At 36.7% G+C, this 18,881-nt stretch overlaps 2 protein-coding genes across 2 annotated transcripts in view; one reads left to right on the forward strand and one right to left on the reverse strand.

Moving 5' to 3' along the window:
• The window catches only part of LOC131952561 (uncharacterized), a 32,836-nt gene extending 26,563 nt beyond the window's left edge, over window positions 1-6,273 (reverse strand). The window contains exons 1-2 of the mRNA XM_059315283.1: window positions 6,217-6,273; window positions 4,116-4,236 (exon numbers count right to left, since the gene is read on the reverse strand). Of these exons, the coding sequence (XP_059171266.1) occupies window positions 4,116-4,231 (116 nt within the window). The 5' untranslated portion in view covers window positions 4,232-4,236; window positions 6,217-6,273. The remainder of the gene's footprint in view (window positions 1-4,115; window positions 4,237-6,216) is intronic.
• Window positions 6,274-6,576: 303 nt separating this feature from the next.
• LOC131952562 (uncharacterized) lies at window positions 6,577-10,735 on the forward strand. The gene is made up of 4 exons (XM_059315284.1): window positions 6,577-6,622; window positions 7,801-7,909; window positions 8,927-9,067; window positions 10,431-10,735. The coding sequence occupies exons 1-4, from the start codon at window positions 6,604-6,606 to the stop codon at window positions 10,675-10,677; spliced, it is 516 nt and encodes a 171-aa protein (XP_059171267.1). The 5' UTR covers window positions 6,577-6,603; the 3' UTR covers window positions 10,678-10,735.
• The last annotated feature ends 8,146 nt before the right edge of the window (window positions 10,736-18,881 follow it).

Here is an 18,881-nt window from a genome sequence, read left to right on the forward strand (position 1 = left end):
ATTGGTGTAGTAGAGAGAAGACTAAAACAAACATTGGTGTAGTGGAGACTAAAACAAACATTGGTGTAGTGGAGAGAAGACTAAAACAAACATTGGTGTCGTAGAGAGAAGACTAAAACAAACATTGGTGTAGTAGAGAGAAGACTAAAACAAACATTGGTGTAGTAGAGAGAAGACTAAAACAAACATTGGTGTCGTAGAGAGAAGACTAAAACAAACATTGGTGTAGTAGAGAGAAGACTAAAACAAACATTGGTGTAGTGGAGACTAAAACAAACATTGGTGTCGTAGAGAGAAGACTAAAACAAACATTGGTGTCGTAGAGAGAAGACTAAAACAAACATTGGTGTAGTGGAGAGAAGACTAAAACAAACATTGGTGTAGTAGAGAGAAGACTAAAACAAACATTGGTGTAGTAGAGAGAAGACTAAAACAAACATTGGTGTAGTAGAGAGAAGACTAAAACAAACATTGGTGTCGTAGAGAGAAGACAAAAACAAACATTGGTGTCGTAGAGAGAAGACTAAAACAAACATTGGTGTAGTAGAGAGAAGACTAAAACAAACTTTGGTGTAGTAGAGAGAAGATTAAAACAAACATTGGTGTAGTAGAGAGAAGACTAAAACAAACATTGGTGTAGTAGAGAGAAGACTAAAACAAACATTGGTGTCGTAGAGAGAAGACAAAAACAAACATTGGTGTCGTAGAGAGAAGACTAAAACAAACATTGGTGTAGTAGAGAGAAGACTAAAACAAACTTTGGTGTAGTAGAGAGAAGATTAAAACAAACATTGGTGTAGTAGAGAGAAGACTAAAACAAACATTGGTGTAGTGGAGAGAAGACTAAAACAAACATTGGTGTAGTGGAGACTAAAACAAACATTGGTGTAGTGGAGACTAAAACAAACATTGGTGTAGTGGAGAGAAGACTAAAACAAACATTGGTGTAGTAGAGAGAAGACTAAAACAAACATTGGTGTCGTAGAGAGAAGACTAAAACAAACATTGGTGTAGTGGAGACTAAAACAAACATTGGTGTAGTGGAGACTAAAACAAACATTGGTGTAGTGGAGAGAAGACTAAAACAAACATTGGTGTAGTGGAGAGAAGACTAAAACAAACATTGGTGTAGTAGAGAGAAGACTAAAACAAACATTGGTGTCGTAGAGAGAAGACTAAAACAAACATTGGTGTAGTAGAGAGAAGACTAAAACAAACATTGGTGTAGTGGAGAGAAGACTAAAACAAACATTGGTGTAGTGGAGACTAAAACAAACATTGGTGTAGTGGAGAGAAGACTAAAACAAACATTGGTGTAGTAGAGAGAAGACTAAAACAAACATTGGTGTAGTAGAGAGAAGACTAAAACAAACATTGGTGTAGTAGAGAGAAGACTAAAACAAACATTGGTGTAGTGGAGAGAAGACTAAAACAAACATTGGTGTCGTAGAGAGAAGACTAAAACAAACATTGGTGTAGTAGAGAGAAGACTAAAACAAACATTGGTCTAGTGGAGAGAAGACTAAAACAAACATTGGTGTCGTAGAGAGAAGACTAAAACAAACATTGGTGTAGTGGAGAGAAGACTAAAACAAACATTGGTGTAGTGGAGAGAAGACTAAAACAAACATTGGTGTCGTAGAGAGAAGACTAAAACAAACATTGGTGTAGTGGAGAGAAGACTAAAACAAACATTGGTGTAGTGGAGAGAAGACTAAAACAAACATTGGTGTAGTGGAGAGAAGACTAAAACAAACATTGGTCTAGTAGAGAGAAGACTAAAACAAACATTGGTGTAGTAGAGAGAAGACTAAAACAAACATTGGTGTAGTGGAGACTAAAACAAACATTGGTGTAGTGGAGACTAAAACAAACATTGGTGTAGTGGAGAGAAGACTAAAACAAACATTGGTGTAGTGGAGAGAAGACTAAAACAAACATTGGTGTAGTAGAGAGAAGACTAAAACAAACATTGGTGTAGTAGAGAGAAGACTAAAACAAACATTGGTGTCGTAGAGAGAAGACTAAAACAAACATTGGTGTAGTAGAGAGAAGACTAAAACAAACATTGGTGTAGTAGAGAGAAGACTAAAACAAACATTGGTGTAGTAGAGAGAAGACTAAAACAAACATTGGTGTAGTGGAGACTAAAACAAACATTGGTGTCGTAGAGAGAAGACTAAAACAAACATTGGTGTAGTGGAGTGAAGACTAAAACAAACATTGGTGTAGTAGAGAGAAGACTAAAACAAACATTGGTGTAGTAGAGAGAAGACTAAAACAAACATTGGTGTAGTAGAGAGAAGACTAAAACAAACATTGGTGTAGTGGAGAGAAGACTAAAACAAACATTGGTGTAGTGGAGAGAAGACTAAAACAAACATTGGTGTCGTAGAGAGAAGACTAAAACAAACATTGGTGTAGTGGAGACTAAAACAAACATTGGTGTAGTGGAGAGAAGACTAAAACAAACATTGGTGTAGTAGAGAGAAGACTAAAACAAACATTGGTGTAGTGGAGACTAAAACAAACATTGGTGTAGTAGAGAGAAGACTAAAACAAACATTGGTGTAGTAGAGAGAAGACTAAAACAAACATTGGTGTAGTGGAGACTAAAACAAACATTGGTGTCGTAGAGAGAAGACTAAAACAAACATTGGTGTCGTAGAGAGAAGACTAAAACAAACATTGGTGTCGTAGAGAGAAGACTAAAACAAACATTGGTGTCGTAGAGAGAAGACTAAAACAAACATTGGTGTAGTAGAGAGAAGACTAAAACAAACATTGTTGTCGTAGAGAGAAGACTAAAACAAACATTATGTATGTGCAGATGTGTTCATTCTAACAAGCCAAGACGTTCATGTGTGTTTTTCATAAGCAGTCTTGTAAGTTGTTACCTTAAATAGAAAGTGAGTGTAAGCGTTCGTGTAAGTTGTTACCTTAAATAGAAAGTGAGTGTAAGCATTCATGTAAGTTGTTACCTTAAATAGAAAGTGAGTGTAAGCGTTCGTGTAAGTTGTTACCTTAAATAGAAAGTGAGTATAAGCAGTCGTGTAAGTTGTTACCTTAAATAGAAAGTGAGTGTAAGCGTTCGTGTAATTTGTTACCTTAAATAGAAAGTGAGTGTAAGCGTTCGTGTAAGTTGTTACCTTAAATAGAAAGTGAGTATAAGCAGTCTTGTAAGTTGTTACCTTAAATAGAAAGTGAGTGTAAGCGTTCGTGTAAGCTGTTACCTTAAATAGAAAGTGAGTGTAAGCGTTCGTGTAATTTGTTACCTTAAATAGAAAGTGAGTGTAAGCGTTCGTGTAAGTTGTTACCTTAAATAGAAAGTGAGTATAAGCAGTCTTGTAAGTTGTTACCTTAAATAGAAAGTGAGTGTAAGCGTTCGTGTAATTTGTTACCTTAAATAGAAAGTGAGTGTAAGCGTTCGTGTAAGTTGTTACCTTAAATAGAAAGTGAGTATAAGCAGTCTTGTAAGTTGTTACCTTAAATAGAAAGTGAGTGTAAGCGTTCGTGTAATTTGTTACCTTAAATAGAAAGTGAGTGTAAGCGTTCGTGTAAGTTGTTACCTTAAATAGAAAGTGAGTATAAGCAGTCTTGTAAGTTGTTACCTTAAATAGAAAGTGAGTGTAAGCGTTCGTGTAAGCTGTTACCTTAAATAGAAAGTGAGTGTAAGCGTTCGTGTAATTTGTTACCTTAAATAGAAAGTGAGTGTATACGTTCGTGTAAGTTGTTACCTTAAATAGAAAGTGAGTATAAGCAGTCTTGTAAGTTGTTACCTTAAATAGAAAGTGAGTGTAAGCGTTCGTGTAATTTGTTACCTTAAATAGAAAGTGAGTGTATACGTTCGTGTAAGTTGTTACCTTAAATAGAAAGTGAGTATAAGCAGTCTTGTAAGTTGTTACCTTAAATAGAAAGTGAGTGTAAGCGTTCGTGTAAGTTGTTACCTTAAATAGAAAGTGAGTGTAAGCGTTCGTGTAAGTTGTTACCTTAAATAGAAAGTGAGTATAAGCAGTCGTGTAAGTTGTTACCTTAAATAGAAAGTGAGTGTAAGCGTTCGTGTAAGTTGTTACCTTAAATAGAAAGTGAGTGTAAGCGTTCGTGTAAGCTGTTACCTTAAATAGAAAGTGAACGCGCATGCCCCTGACACGAGTAAGATTATGAGTAGGACCACCAGAATTATAATCAGCATAATCGTGCACCAGGAAAATTCATCATGAGTCCCAGTCATTACAGCTGTAATTACAGAGGTCTGTTATAAAATATACTTTTATGAATGTCAATATAAGAAAATTTTTAAAAACAATTGTTTTCGCAAATGAAGATTTCTATGAATGCTTTGATTTAATTGGTCTTGGTATAGCGGGTATAGTACACCAAGCATCATGCATATTACAGCATGCATGGTGTATATAACATAAAGCTATGCCTATATTTCAACAAGTATTGTGTATATTACAACACGTTTGATGTATATTAAAACAAGCATGGTTTATATTTAAAAAGTCTGCTTTATATTATAGCAAGCATTTTACACATTGAAGCAAACCAAGACAAAGAAGCGACATTAACCTTTAGAGTAAACAATCTACATAGATAATAAAGCGGGAGTAATCTCCCCTAAACTTCCTCGAAAATTCTTACATAACACTAAGGGGTTATACAATGCTTTTTAATCCAATTTAACATACTTAAACTTTTTCAAATAGAATAGAATCTCGTAAAAAAAGAATTGCGCACCAAGTGAACAGCAAACAATGCGTTATAATAGAGCGGAACATTAGTACTTTATAAATTCATATGCGTATTTTTAGCGCAATTTCCATACGGACAATTGCGATTGTTAACTCGTCATTTCTGGATGGATGAATGGATGTGTGTCCGCAGCTTTAAGTCGTATCTCCTCCTCAACGAAGCAATATCGAGGACTGGTTCCAAAAGGAAATATGTTAAGCAAGTTCCGAGGATGAACATAGGCCAAAAAAATTCCCGGAATTCCTTCCTGGATTTCCCGGAAAAGCCAAAAAACCTCGAAAAAATGCTGTTTTTTTCCCATATTTCGGCAACCAGACCACTTAGCGACTTGAAACATTTACCAATCGATTCCTGCCATAATTTAGAACAGTATTGCCGAAGAAAGTTTTCAAAAATATCCTTTCGTTCGGTCACAAAAAATTATTTAAGAATTTTTAAACTGAGCATCGTGTAGGCCTAGGATGATATTTAAACTGAGCATCGTGTAGGTTTTTAGCGCAAAAAATATCCTTTCGTTCGGTCACAAAAAATTAAAAATTGTTATGGATAACATAAGGAAATTGCGCTTAAATTGTCACTAGACTTTTTATTAACTTGTTTTTTTAGAAATCGGGAACAGCGTAAAGTACTACTTCCGGTTGGGGGGGGGTGTGGGGTCACTTGATGTCTTCGGGGGATGGGGGTGGGGGTGCGGGGGGGGAAGAGACGACAGGAAGAAACTCTGCTGGTGAGGTGGGGGGGGAGGTAACCAACTCAGTGTGAACCTAGCGTCAGTTTTTAGATTACTGTTCTAAACATATAAATACAATTATATATATGTACTGATTCGGAAATATATTTAAATAAGTTACAGTGGTATTATGACAATATTTTTTACAGAAGGGTCCATGCGGGGGTGGGCGGGTGATGTTAGGGGGGTTATAGCCCCCTCCACACCCCCGCCTACGCCACTGTCCAATGATTTCCGGAACGATGTAGAGAAATGTAGGCCAGACATTACTTGTTATTTATTTATTTACTTTTAAGCCGTTCTGGAAATAACCTGGGTAACCCCCTGTTTAATTACTTTTTAATAATTATTATTACTTTTACTGAGAAAGACATCTTTTTTTTACATATCAAAATAAACGCGAACCACGCAATTCGAAAACAACATAAAGCATTATAACTTATTAATAATCATTGAATCATGTTGAAAACCACTAGGTAACTACACTGCGCTAGTGTGCCTAGAGTCTAGTATGAGTGCCTAGAATCTAGCTTATAGCCAGGCAGTCTAAGCTAGAATAATAATTGAGTTCTTCATATTGTTCTAAAATAGATCTAGATCTATTACTCAATATGAACATGTTTTAGAATCGTATAAGCCACTAGATCTAAATTTTCTAATAAAAAAAAAAAATAATGTACACAAATCTGAACAAAATGCAGTTACAGCTTGAGGCCAATATTCTAACATACCTAGACAAAATATAACCTTAATTGACAGAAACCAGTCTTCTGCATTTCCACATCGAACGTAACGCGTTCAACAAGAGTGCGTTTTGGTGCAGAGCATATGTATGACTCAGTCGTCCAGTTTCAACGTTTTTTTTTTAAAACTTTACGATTGTATCTATCACTATATACAACAGTATAAAAAATAAATGTCGATCTAAGCTCAATATAAAGTCAGGGCTTACATCAGTGATTACATCTTGTAGGGCTTACATCAGTGATTACATCTTGACGATATTTAGTTCCCGCACGCAGACTTCTTCATCGGGAAATCCAGTACAAAGATGTGACCGGAAATGTCAAATATAACTTTTCTAATCCCTACACGCATCAGTTTGAGAAAAAAAAATCATGGCGCCGCAAATACTAAGTACATAGCTAAATAAATCTTTAAAAAAACTGTACTGATCTAGATGTAGACTTATTGACTGATGTAGTAAATCAGTTGTCCTTTAACCTGTCCGTCTGTCTAAGTAGTTTATATCAATGAGTAACATCATACATAGATCTATATACTCCTATAGACGTCTAGATCTAGGCATTACTGGCTTTTTTCACGTTCTCTACGTCTGCAACTTCTATAACAATAGATCTAGAATTTAGAATATAGATCTAGATCTATATTGATTCTTAAAATATTATATTTCTGAACTTCTTTTCTAGATCTATATTCTCCATAATTGAATCGAACCCCTCCTGGCGACGCCACTGGATGGGAGGCATTTCGATAAACTCATTCTTGTTCTCTGGCCGATTTTTCCTTCTAAATATATTTGTATTTATTATTTATTTATTTTTGTCGGTAGATCCATATATTTTTTGAAAAGATCAGACTAGGAAGGTGTGGTAGTGTCCTTTTTTGCAACCATGTTTGCATTACACGCAGAGTTTCTTCCAGGCATCTCTTCGGGGGGGACGAAGCCCCCCCCCCCCCCCCCGAAAAATTTCTACCCCCCCCCCCCACCCGAACGAAATGAAATTTATATAATTTATATAGAAAATATATACTTTTAACAGTGTCCGCCCCCCGAAGAAAGTCTACCGCCCCCCCCCCCCCCCCGAAAATTTCAAGTGCACCCCCGGAGAAAAAAGTCTGGAAGAAACACTGATTACACGTACTTATTTTTGGTGCTACGTGTAACTTGACTTAAAAGGCTCAATAGATTCTTTGACTAGATACTTGCCATCTCAGAACCTTTTAGAGTTTAGACTCAATATTTTCCCAATACATCACTGCCTGATAGATCTACTTAATTTAGCCGATACCTCACTACCTTATAGATCTACTTAATTTAGCCGATACCTCACTACATGATAGATCTACTTAATTTAGACGATACCTCACTACCTTATAGGTCTACTTAATTTAGCCGATACCTCACTACATGATAGATCTACTTAATTTAGACGATACCTCACTACCTTATAGGTCTACTTAATTTAGCCGATACCTCACTACCTTATAGATCTACTTAATTTAGCCGAAACTTCAGTAATTATCTTTTTCAAGTGTAACAAAAATTCCGTTCGGAAATCTTTTTTTTTCAGTAAGAGATCTGTCAGTAAAAGATCTCTGTTACAAGCAGTTTCAACTAGAATTGTGCAGTGACTGTTCGTGTATCAGTGAGGTCACAAAGCAACCTAGGTGTTGTGAAACGTAAGTTGCAAACACACCTGAAAATTATGGACCCATTCAACCCTGTTAATTGGTTAATACACCTGACTATTATTGACCCATTCAACCCTGTGATATGGTTAATACACCTGACAATTATTGACCCATTCAACCCTGTGATATGGTTAATACACCTGACTATTATTGACCCATTCAACCCTGTGATATGGTTAATACACCTGACAATTATTGACCCATTCAACCCTGTGATATGGTTAATACACCTGACTATTATTGACCCATTCAACCCTGTAAGACTCAGCATTTATCTATTTGTTTCAATAATTGATGGTTCAGCCACTGCCCACATTGTGTTTAGATCACATTTCATTGTTAGAATCCATCTGTGATAACTTCAGATCACATCTTATTTATTGCATGATTATAAAGTCACAATGTGATTAGAACGCGTTGTTTTACAATGTGTTTACACCTCCCTCATACTACTAGCTTACGTTCTTCTAAAATGTGTTTCGGTAGGGTAATTCTATCTATCTCGAGGTTAGACCCAGTGTCGTAGCCAGGAATTGGTCATGGGGGGGGGGGTTCAAACATTTTTCCATATGTATACAATCATATATATATATATATATATATATATATATATATATATATATATATATATATATATATATATATATATATATACATATATATATATATATATATATATATATATATATATATATATATATATATATATATATATCGGGGTCCATGAGAGGGGTTATAACCCCCCTAATCCCCCCCTTGCCTACGCCACTGGTTTGACCACATAGTTCTATCTTTTTGTTAGATCACACAATTTTATCGTGTGGTTAAATCACATGATGTTATCGTGCCGTTAGATCACATAATGCTATCGTGCCGTTAGATCACATAATGTTATCGTGCCGTTAAATCACATAATGTTATCGTGCCGTTAGATCACATGATGTTATCGTGCCGTAAGATCACATAATGTTATCGTAAGGTTAGATCACACAATTTAACTTTCAGGCCACAGCCGCCGAACCCGTTTCCCAGCGACTGGTTGCAGGAGCCAGAGGTGCAGCCCAACATCCTTTGTTCCATGATGCTCTTCCTCACTCTCTTCATGGCATTCGTTTTCTGCGCGTTAATCGTCTACTCTATAGGCAGGTAGGTCTTCATTCTTGACACTTTTAATCGTCTACTCTATAGGCAGGTAGGGCTTCATTCTTGACACTTTTAATCGTCTACTCTATAGGCAGGTAGGTCTTCATTCTTGACACTTTTAATCGTCTACTCTATAGGCAGGTAGGGCTTCATTCTTGACACTTTTAATCGTCTACTCTATAGGCAGGTAGGTCTTCATTCTTGACACTTTTAATCGTCTACTCTATAGGCAGGTAGGTCTTCATTCTTGACACTTTTAATCGTCTACTCTATAGGCAGGTAGGTCTTCATTCTTGACACTTTTAATCGTCTACTCCATAGGCAGGTAGGTCTTCATTCTTGACACTTTTAATCGTCTACTCTATAGGCAGGTAGGGCTTCATTCTTGACACTTTTAATCGTCTACTCTATAGGCAGGTAGGGCTTCATTCTTGACACTTTTAATCGTCTACTCTATAGGCAGGTAGGTCTTCATTCTTGACACTTTTAATCGTCTACTCTATAGGCAGGTAGGTCTTCATTCTTGACACTTTTAATCGTCTATTCTATAGGCAGGTAGGGCTTCATTCTTGACACTTTTAATCGTCTACTCTATAGGCAGGTAGGTCTTCATTCTTGACACTTTTAATCATCTACTCTATAGGCAGGTAGGTCTTCATTCTTGACACTTTTAATCATCTACTCTATAGGCAGGTAGGTCTTCATTCTTGACACTTTTTAGTGGGCCTATTAACTAGTGGCCGCGGCGTTGGATGGTAGAGACTAGCCCGAGTCTTGTAGCCTCTGCCAGACGTTTCTTGAACAAGAAAAGATGATGAATGATTAACCAGTTTCAAATAACTAATAGTCTCACTTCTCTTGTGTTATGAACTATTTCCGTCAAATATATCGAGCCAACTTTACAGATAAATGAACTTTAGTTGACAACTGTTGAAATCTACATGTCTTACAGATAAATAGACTTTAGTTGACAACTGTTAAAATCTAGACGACTGTTCACGTCAAGCTAGTCTTTACATTTTATAAAAAGCAGTTGGCCGACAATAGCATGTGTTTACAGCAGTAGTGGAACACAGTTGGCCGACAATAGCATGTGTTTACAGCAGTAGTGGCACAATCACTCAACACCAAGCATTGTTTGAAAAAATATGTACATATAAATGTTAAAATATAAATGTGGACAGAAAATGTCCATATCACCATACAAAATATTAGGGTGGGGGGTGGGGGCGAGAGGGTGTGGGCCCTAATCTATAGCTTACATAGCTTATACGCAAATCTGGTACTGCATGTTATATCTGTGTAGATATATGAACCTTCAGCTTCAAATATAAATGAACATCATATACCCGCGTGTTTCTCTTAGATCTCTACCTACTCTGATCGTGGGAAAATCAAAGGCTGCTGGTAAACTTGAGTGCATAACTTGCACCGACTACACTCTCGACGTGAGTGCTTTACATTCTCTATGTTTGGACTTTGGCAACGAAAAGCTGCCCGTGAGTCCACCCCCCATCCAGCAGACAGATGGGGCATCGGGCGACCATCAGGATGGGGCCGGCAGCACCCAACGGTTGGAGCAAGTCAATTCCATAAAAGTCCTGTTCCATTGAGGTGATGCCTCGTTGGCATCAACAGTCTCAGACAATCAGAATGGTCACTAAGTGGTAGTCTGTGGGTCATTAGGTGGTAGTCTGTGGGTCATTAGGTGGTAGTCTGTGGGTAATTAGGTGGTAGTCTGTGGGTCATTAGGTGGTAGTCTGTGGGTCATTAGGTGGTAGTCTGTGGGTCATTAGGTGGTAGTCTGTGGGTCATTAGGTGGTAGTCTGTGGGTCATTAGGTGGTAGTCTGTGGGTCATTAGGTGGTAGTCTGTGGGTCATTAGGTGGTAGTCTGTGGGTCATTAGGTGGTAGTCTGTGGGTCATTAGGTGGTAGTCTGTGGGTCATTAGGTGGTAGTCTGTGGGTCATTAGGTGGTAGTCTGTGGGTCATTAGGTGGTAGTCTGTGGGTCATTAGGTGGTAGTCTGTGGGTAATTAGGTGGTAGTTTGTGGGTCATTAGGTGGTAGTCTATGGGTCATTAGGTCTGTGGGTCATTAGGTGGTAGTCTGTGGGTCATTAGGTGGTAGTCTGTGGGTCATTAGGTGGTAGTCTGTGGGTCATTAGGTGGTAGTCTGTGGGTCACTAAGTGGTAGTCTGTGGGTCATTAGGTGGTAGTCTGTGGGTCATTAGGTGGTAGTCTGTGGGTCATTAGGTGGTAGTCTGTGGGTCATTAGGTGGTAGTCTGTGGGTCATTAGGTGGTAGTCTGTGGGTCATTAGGTGGTAGTCTGTGGGTCATTAGGTGGTAGTCTGTGGGCAATTAGGTGGTAGTTTGTGGGTCATTAGGTGGTAGTCTATGGGTCATTAGGTCTGTGGGTCATTAGGTGGTAGTCTGTGGGTCATTAGGTGGTAGTCTGTGGGTCATTAGGTGGTAGTCTGTGGGTAATTAGGTGGTAGTTTGTGGGTCATTAGGTGGTAGTCTATGGGTCATTAGGTCTGTGGGTCATTAGGTGGTAGTCTATGGGTCATTAGGTCTGTGGGTCATTAGGTGGTAGTCTGTGGGTCATTAGGTGGTAGTCTGTGGGTCATTAGGTGGTAGTCTGTGGGTCATTAGGTGGTAGTCTGTGGGTCATTAGGTGGTAGTCTGTGGGTCATTAGGTGGTAGTCTGTGGGTAATTAGGTGGTAGTCTGTGGGTAATTAGGTGGTAGTCTGTGGGTAATTAGGTGGTAGTCTGTGGGTCATTAGGTGGTAGTCTGTGGGTCATTAGGTGGTAGTCTGTGGGTAATTAGGTGGTAGTCTGTGGGTCATTAGGTGGTAGTCTGTCGGTCATTAGGTGGTAGTCTGTGGGTAATTAGGTGGTAGTCTGTTTGTCATTAGGTGGTAGTCTGTGGGTCATTAGGTGGTAGTCTGTGGGTCATTAGGTGGTAGTCTGTGGGTAATTAGGTGGTAGTCTGTGGGTAATTAGGTGGTAGTCTGTGGCTCATTAGGTGGTAGTCTGTGGGTAATTAGGTGGTAGTCAGTGGGTCATTAGGTGGTAGTCTGTGGGTCATTAGGTGGTAGTCTGTGGGTCATTAGGTGGTAGTCTGTGGGTCATTAGGTGGTAGTCTGTGGGTAATTAGGTGGTAGTCAGTGGGTCATTAGGTGGTAGTTTGTGGGTCATTAGGTGGTAGTCTGTGAGTCATTAGGTGGTAGTCTGTGGGTCTTTAGGTCTGTGAGTCATTAGGTGGTAGTCTGTGGGTCACTAGGTTGTAGTCTGTGGGTCATTAGGTCGTAGTTTGAGGGTCATTAGTTGGTAGTCTGTGGGTCATTAGTTGGTAGTATGTGGGTTAATGTAGTCTATTTATGTTTGAATCTATTTGTTAAAGTATTTATTAATTGATAGAATGCGTTGATTTTTAAAAAATTTCTAATGGTATTTGGTAAATACAGTATCTTGTAACTTCTCTCTGCCTTTGGATTCATATCTTGATGTTCATGTTTTCTGTTATGAACGTTGTGTTTTTTCATATGTTTTATACAGCCAGTTTTAATTACACCGTATCGTCAATTCTAGCTCTCGGCTTTAGTCCAAAATTTGTTATAGTTTTGTAGCTAGGCAAATCTTTACTTGTTCCATCATTCAGGTTCCATCATTCTACCTCACATCAACCTCACATCAACCTCACATCAACCTTACATCAGCCTCACATCAACCTCACATCAACCTCACATCAGCCTCACATCAACCTCACATCAACCTTACATCAGCCTCACATCAACCTCACATCAACCTCACATCAACCTCACATCAACCACACATCTACCTCACATCAACCTCACATCAACCTCACATCAACCTCACATCAGCCTCACATCAACCTCACATCAACCTTACATCTACCTCACATCAACCTCACATCTACCTCACATCAACCTCACATCAACCTCACATCAACCTCACATCAACCCCTAATTAACTTCTCATTAATATTTAGTTACAGAATGGCATTGTATCCATTCTATGAACTATTGAGATGACCCACAAACATAGTGAAAGAGGGCGTCTAGTCGGAGATGGCGTCTAGTCGTAGATTGCGTCTAGACGGAGACGAATGTTGGCGATATTTCTCTTTGGCTCATCAATCTCAACAGGCCATTAGCCCAAATACCACGTGAACTTTGTAGCATTCTCATTAGTTGATTGACTTGAGTCGGGATAATATTGACTTTTAGTTAACAGTAAACCTATATATGTTCAGTTCAGTAAACCCCCATCCCCACACAAAGACATAGTCACTCACCAGTGGCGTAGGCAGAGGGTGGGTTTAGGGGGTTACAACCGCCCCCTCTCCCCCCCCCCCCCCATTCAACCCTCTGTAAAAACGGGAACAGGGCATTTCCCCCCTGTCAATTACCCCCCGGACATTCCCCCCCCCCCGACATTACCCCCCAGAGTAATTACCCCCCTGTCAATTACCCCCCCTGTCAATTACCCCCCTGTCAATTACCCCCGCCCAGTAGGACATTACCCCCCCCCCGGACAGGGTTAGGGCTAGGGTTAGGTTTAGGGCTATGGTTAGGGCTAGGATTAGGGTTAGGGTTAGGGCTAGGTTTAGGGCTAGAGTTAGGGTTAGGGTTGTGTCTAGCGTTGGTTTTGGTTTTGTGTGAAGTTTTAGGCTAAGGTGGATGCTTAGGTTTTGGTCTTTTTCTTAAAGTTTGGATTAAAGTAGTATATAGGTATAGAATTCTAGTTAGAGTTAGGATTCTAACTTGAGAGGGGGGGGGGGTGTAATTCCCCGGGGGGTAATTGACAGGGGGTAATTGCTCCGGGGGGGGAAATTTCCAGGGGGGTAATGTCCTGTAGCCGTAAAAACATTTACTGTCATAAAATGCAGTGATCTAACCCATATCTTATTTTGTTAAAAAATTATCGTTGAAGAACACAAAATCAGTAGCATTTTTAATTATGTATGATATGAACTACAAGATTAAGATTTAATTAATATGTAGGTTTTTATTCAGAATGATCTACCTGTAAAAATTGAACTTTCATTATATTGAAAAACTTGATTTTATACCAACTCTGATTTCCATATATTTAATGCTTATTGTAGACGACATATTTTTGTAAAAATGAATAGTGTTAAACTATTATATTACTTATTAAAGTAATTATTGATCTTTTTTTGACAGTTACAGTTAAATGTGTAGAAATATACATATTTATATTAAGAAAGTAATTATTTCCCCTAGTTCGTTTGTCTTAATTAATATTCTAGGAATCATTATGTCAAATAGTTTTTTTTTACAAGGATTACCAAACAGATTGTGTTGCGTTCATTGTTTTGATTATATTGTGTGTATATTTTGTTTGTTGAATTTTAGACCATGACATACAACTAGTATATATATATATATATATATATATATATATATATATATATATATATATATATATATATATATATATATATATATATCCTAATATATAAAAGCCCATGTGCTCACTTTTCTCTCTCTCTCTCTCTCTCTCTCTCTCTCTCTCTCTCTCTCTCTGTCCGCAAAATATTTTCGCCTGATATCACATCAGAATCTGCAGCAATATATGGAGAACTTGATACGGACTTTTGTTGAAAATAATATGTTACATGTTTTAAATGTATCACCATCTTATTTCTTATTTAAAGAAGAAAAATTTAAAAAATAAAGGCGTATTCGAATGTAGAAAAACAGTTTTAATTATGCAACCGGAAAAGTGTTTATACTTGGGACAAGAACGCATTTAACAATGACGTCGCTTATTGTTTACACTAAAAGAGCACGAAACTGATGACGTCATCTGTCGAGTTTAGAATAAAAAGAAACGAACTATTTCATTCAAATATGATTTAGAGCTACGTACGCTATGAAATGTAGACAATACGATTTTCTCTGCCTAAACTTATAAAATTCACTTCATCTATTAGAATTCTAGATCTAGATAAGATCCAGGGGCGGAACTACCATACCGCCAGACCCCGCAATGCGGGGGGGGGGGGGGGGGGCCAGGAAGTTTAGGGGCCAAGTTCCGACCAAAAAAAACAATGAATTTATTTTTCAAAAATTATGTTTTTCATACATCTTGAAAGTGGTTTTGTAAAAAAAATAACAGGTCTACTATAGCAGAAATTGTTGCGTAGAAAAATATTTTAAAATCTACAAGAGCTATAGTTTGAAAGGTAGGTAAACATTCACACTACTTCCATGACTTACTGCCCTTCTTTAAAATAGGGTGCTCATTTAAATAGTTTTGTACTATGTATATTAAAAAGCAATTGATTCTCTGAATTATTATTTAAATAAGACGTACTAAACAATGGTGTAGCTATAAAAATCAATGTTTTCAAAATTGATATTATAAAAGCCAAAAATAAAAAAATAAACATAACGCGAAAAACCATTCACGAATCAAGCTAACGTCTTTATATATTGATACATATTTTATTTCAGGTGAGTTTAGACTAAATTTTTCTGGTTTGTGCTCTCTCAGAACGGCTATATATTGCAATGAAACAGACTAAATTACTGAGTAAAGATATAGATTATATACATATGTATATATATATATATATATATATATATATATATATATATATATATATATATATATATATATATATATATATATATATATATATATATATATATATATAGGGGGGGGGCCCTAATTTTTTCTTTGCGGGGGAGCCTTTTTTTTCTAGTTCCGCCACTGATAAGATCTATATTTTTTAAACTCTATCTACTCTAGAATCTATTCGATCAATAAATTTTTATATTAAACTATTTCACGCCTTAATTATTGTATAGACATCTTTGTTTGTTTAGCTATGGAACTGGCTAATTTGGGATAAAAAAAATTAATTTGAAAGAATAGGCCTATTTGCGTAAGTTAAGTTCTTAACTAATCTACGTCTTTGATTCAGTGGCGGAACTAGAAAAAGAGGGCCACCCCGCAAAAAAAATTTTTAGGCCCCCCCATATATATATATATATATATATATATATATATATATATATATATATATATATATATATATACATAATATATACATACAATCACATAATGCGAACACTGGATACTCGTTGCTGGCCTGTTCGGGATTTGAAAATCATCAATTTAAAAAATTTCAACATCATGTCATGTGTGTAAGTGCATTAGTTATGTTTTGTGGAAATCAGTTTTAATTAATTTTAATTAGAAGCCCTCTTAATAATTCCAGTCGGTTAAAATAATATAAAACATAAAAGCTTTGTATAAGTAATAGTGTCTCGTGTTATGTTTATTTTTATGTTTTTCTTTGTATTTATATTTTTAATTTTTTTAATATTATTGACTTAATACATTTCCTTTTTATACAATGTCATTCTTTAGCAAGTACTTTATAAAAAAAAAGAATAGTTAAGAGAAGTAATTGCTTTTTAATTTGTTTAGTACAAATTTATTAAAACGAGCTTATGATCACCCCTATTTGACTATTTTTAAAAAAAGGGAAATAAGTCATGGAAGTGGTTTAAACATTTGCTTATCTCTGATAAGTTTAATTGTAGGAGAAAAACTCGGCTTTCACATTGGTTTAAAAACAAAGGAAAAAAGAAGAAACAAGAGCGTGGGGTGGTGTTTATAGAATAAATATAATCCAACCGCAGCTACGGTAATTTTTTACAAAACAACCATCAAGTCAAAAATGAAAGAAAATTTCCTTTTTTTTAAACTAAAAAAATTATTATGGTCGGCTCTGGGCCCCTAAATGGCGTGGGCCCCCCCCCCCCCCCCCCCGCATTGCGGGGTCTGGCGGCACTGTAGTTCCGCCCCTGCTTTGATTCTTCATGTCGCATAAGGTGCTTAAATAGCTGAGATGATAGTGTAATTGATTTTAGAATATAAAGAAAGGAACTATTTCATTTAAATTCATCAAGACGTACGTTATGAAATATATACAATTTAATTTTCTCGGTCAAACTAATACAAATTACTTAGATTTTTAACGGAATCATTTAAGTCTCTTAATCAGTGTGTGCATTTAATATGGTGTTCTGTTGACTTATAATGTATATAATTTGGTTTTAATTTTTCGAATACATATTGGTAGTCTATGTTATTTTAAATGTGCCGGATTTTTAGCTATTTAGTTATTTCTTTGTTTTGTCACTAATATCTCAACGTGTAGTGTTGTATTGTGATCAATAACTATTTTATAATTTATTATTTCCAAATATGTACAACATTAAAAATATATAGGCCTATAATTCACGTGAAACGGGTACCGATGGCTAGTATATAAGGATTACCAAACAGATTGTGTTGCGTTCATTGTTTTGATTATAATAATATATTGTGTGCATATTTTGTTTGTTGAATTTTAGACCATGACATACAACTAGTATATATATATATATATATATATATATATATATATATATATATATATATATATATATATATATATATATATATATATATATATATATAATATGCTTGAAAAAATGTGACACCCCCCCCCACTATCACTCACCACTCCAAAAAACTACAATAGACTCCAATGGTGGAGGCAGGGGTGGATTTAGCTTGAGTTGATCCCCAGGTGGACATATTTTTTATATGCTCACCGGATGTGTTTTATAAGCAAGGTCAATAAGAAAAATTTAATTTAAATGCAGCTACACTCGTTTTATTATTTTAAATAAATATTGTTTGAGATGACGCGATGACAGCTACGATTCTGAAGGTAGAATTTTTTAGTTTGTCTTCGGCTAACATATGTGTGTGTCTGTGTGTGTGTGTGTGTGTGTGTTATTCCTCTTTTGTTTTTTCAAAAGCCTATAACTTGAGTACTATTTCAGACAGATAAAAGTAATTTCACATATAAGTAAAATATTTAATTCTCTTCCTTCTGTCAAATTTTGAGTATAATTTGTGTTGTCCGGAAGTAGTAATTTACGCTATTTCCGATTTCTGAAATAAACGCAAATGAATTTATAAAGTACTAGTTTTCCGCACTATTATTATACACATATCGTTTGTCGTTCACTTGGAGCGCATTTCTTTTTCTACTAGATTCTATTCTATTTTTAAAAGATTTAAGCAATTTAAAAATGGATTGTCATGTCTAAATCCCGAGTTACCAATCCCCGTAGTGTTATTTAAGAATATTCGAGAAAGTTTAGGGAGGATCACTTCCGGTTTATTAATACCTTAATTAAAATTTTCTGAAATTAGTAGACAGTCTTATCCAACTATTCCACACTATTATACGCGCGTTATCAAATTCATTAGGTGTAGCTTTTAGTCATGCACTCTGTTAAAAACGAGAAAAATGGCCCGTTGAGGAAGGATACAACGGGCGCTAGGTTGATAGTGCTGTCTATTTTCTCGGTACTTTAATTTATACAAAATATAGTCATAGGCATATCCCTAAACCATGCACCTAATCTCATTCATGACAAAAGTCGCATTTAGAGTTTCTTTCAGGCAACTCTACTTGGGAGGAGGGGGCTCCGCCCCCCCCCACACACACACTCCAATACATGTCTACCGTCCCATTCAACGAAATATAATTATATACTTTTTCCAGTGGCCGCCCCCTCCCAGATAATTCTACCCCCGCCCACGAAAATTTCAAGTACCCCCACCCCTCTCTGGGGAGGAAAAAGTCTGAAAGAAACACTGGTCGCATTTGTAGATCATACAAACTAAAGGAAGAATCTGGGCGGGGCTTCGCCCCTACCGGAAGAGATGCTTGAAAAAAAAACTGCACGCTAA

This window comes from Physella acuta, unplaced genomic scaffold (assembly GCF_028476545.2).
Source record: "Physella acuta isolate Inbredline_101_S28 unplaced genomic scaffold, ASM2847654v3 ptg000877l, whole genome shotgun sequence".
Taxonomy (NCBI): Eukaryota; Metazoa; Mollusca; class Gastropoda; family Physidae; genus Physella; species Physella acuta.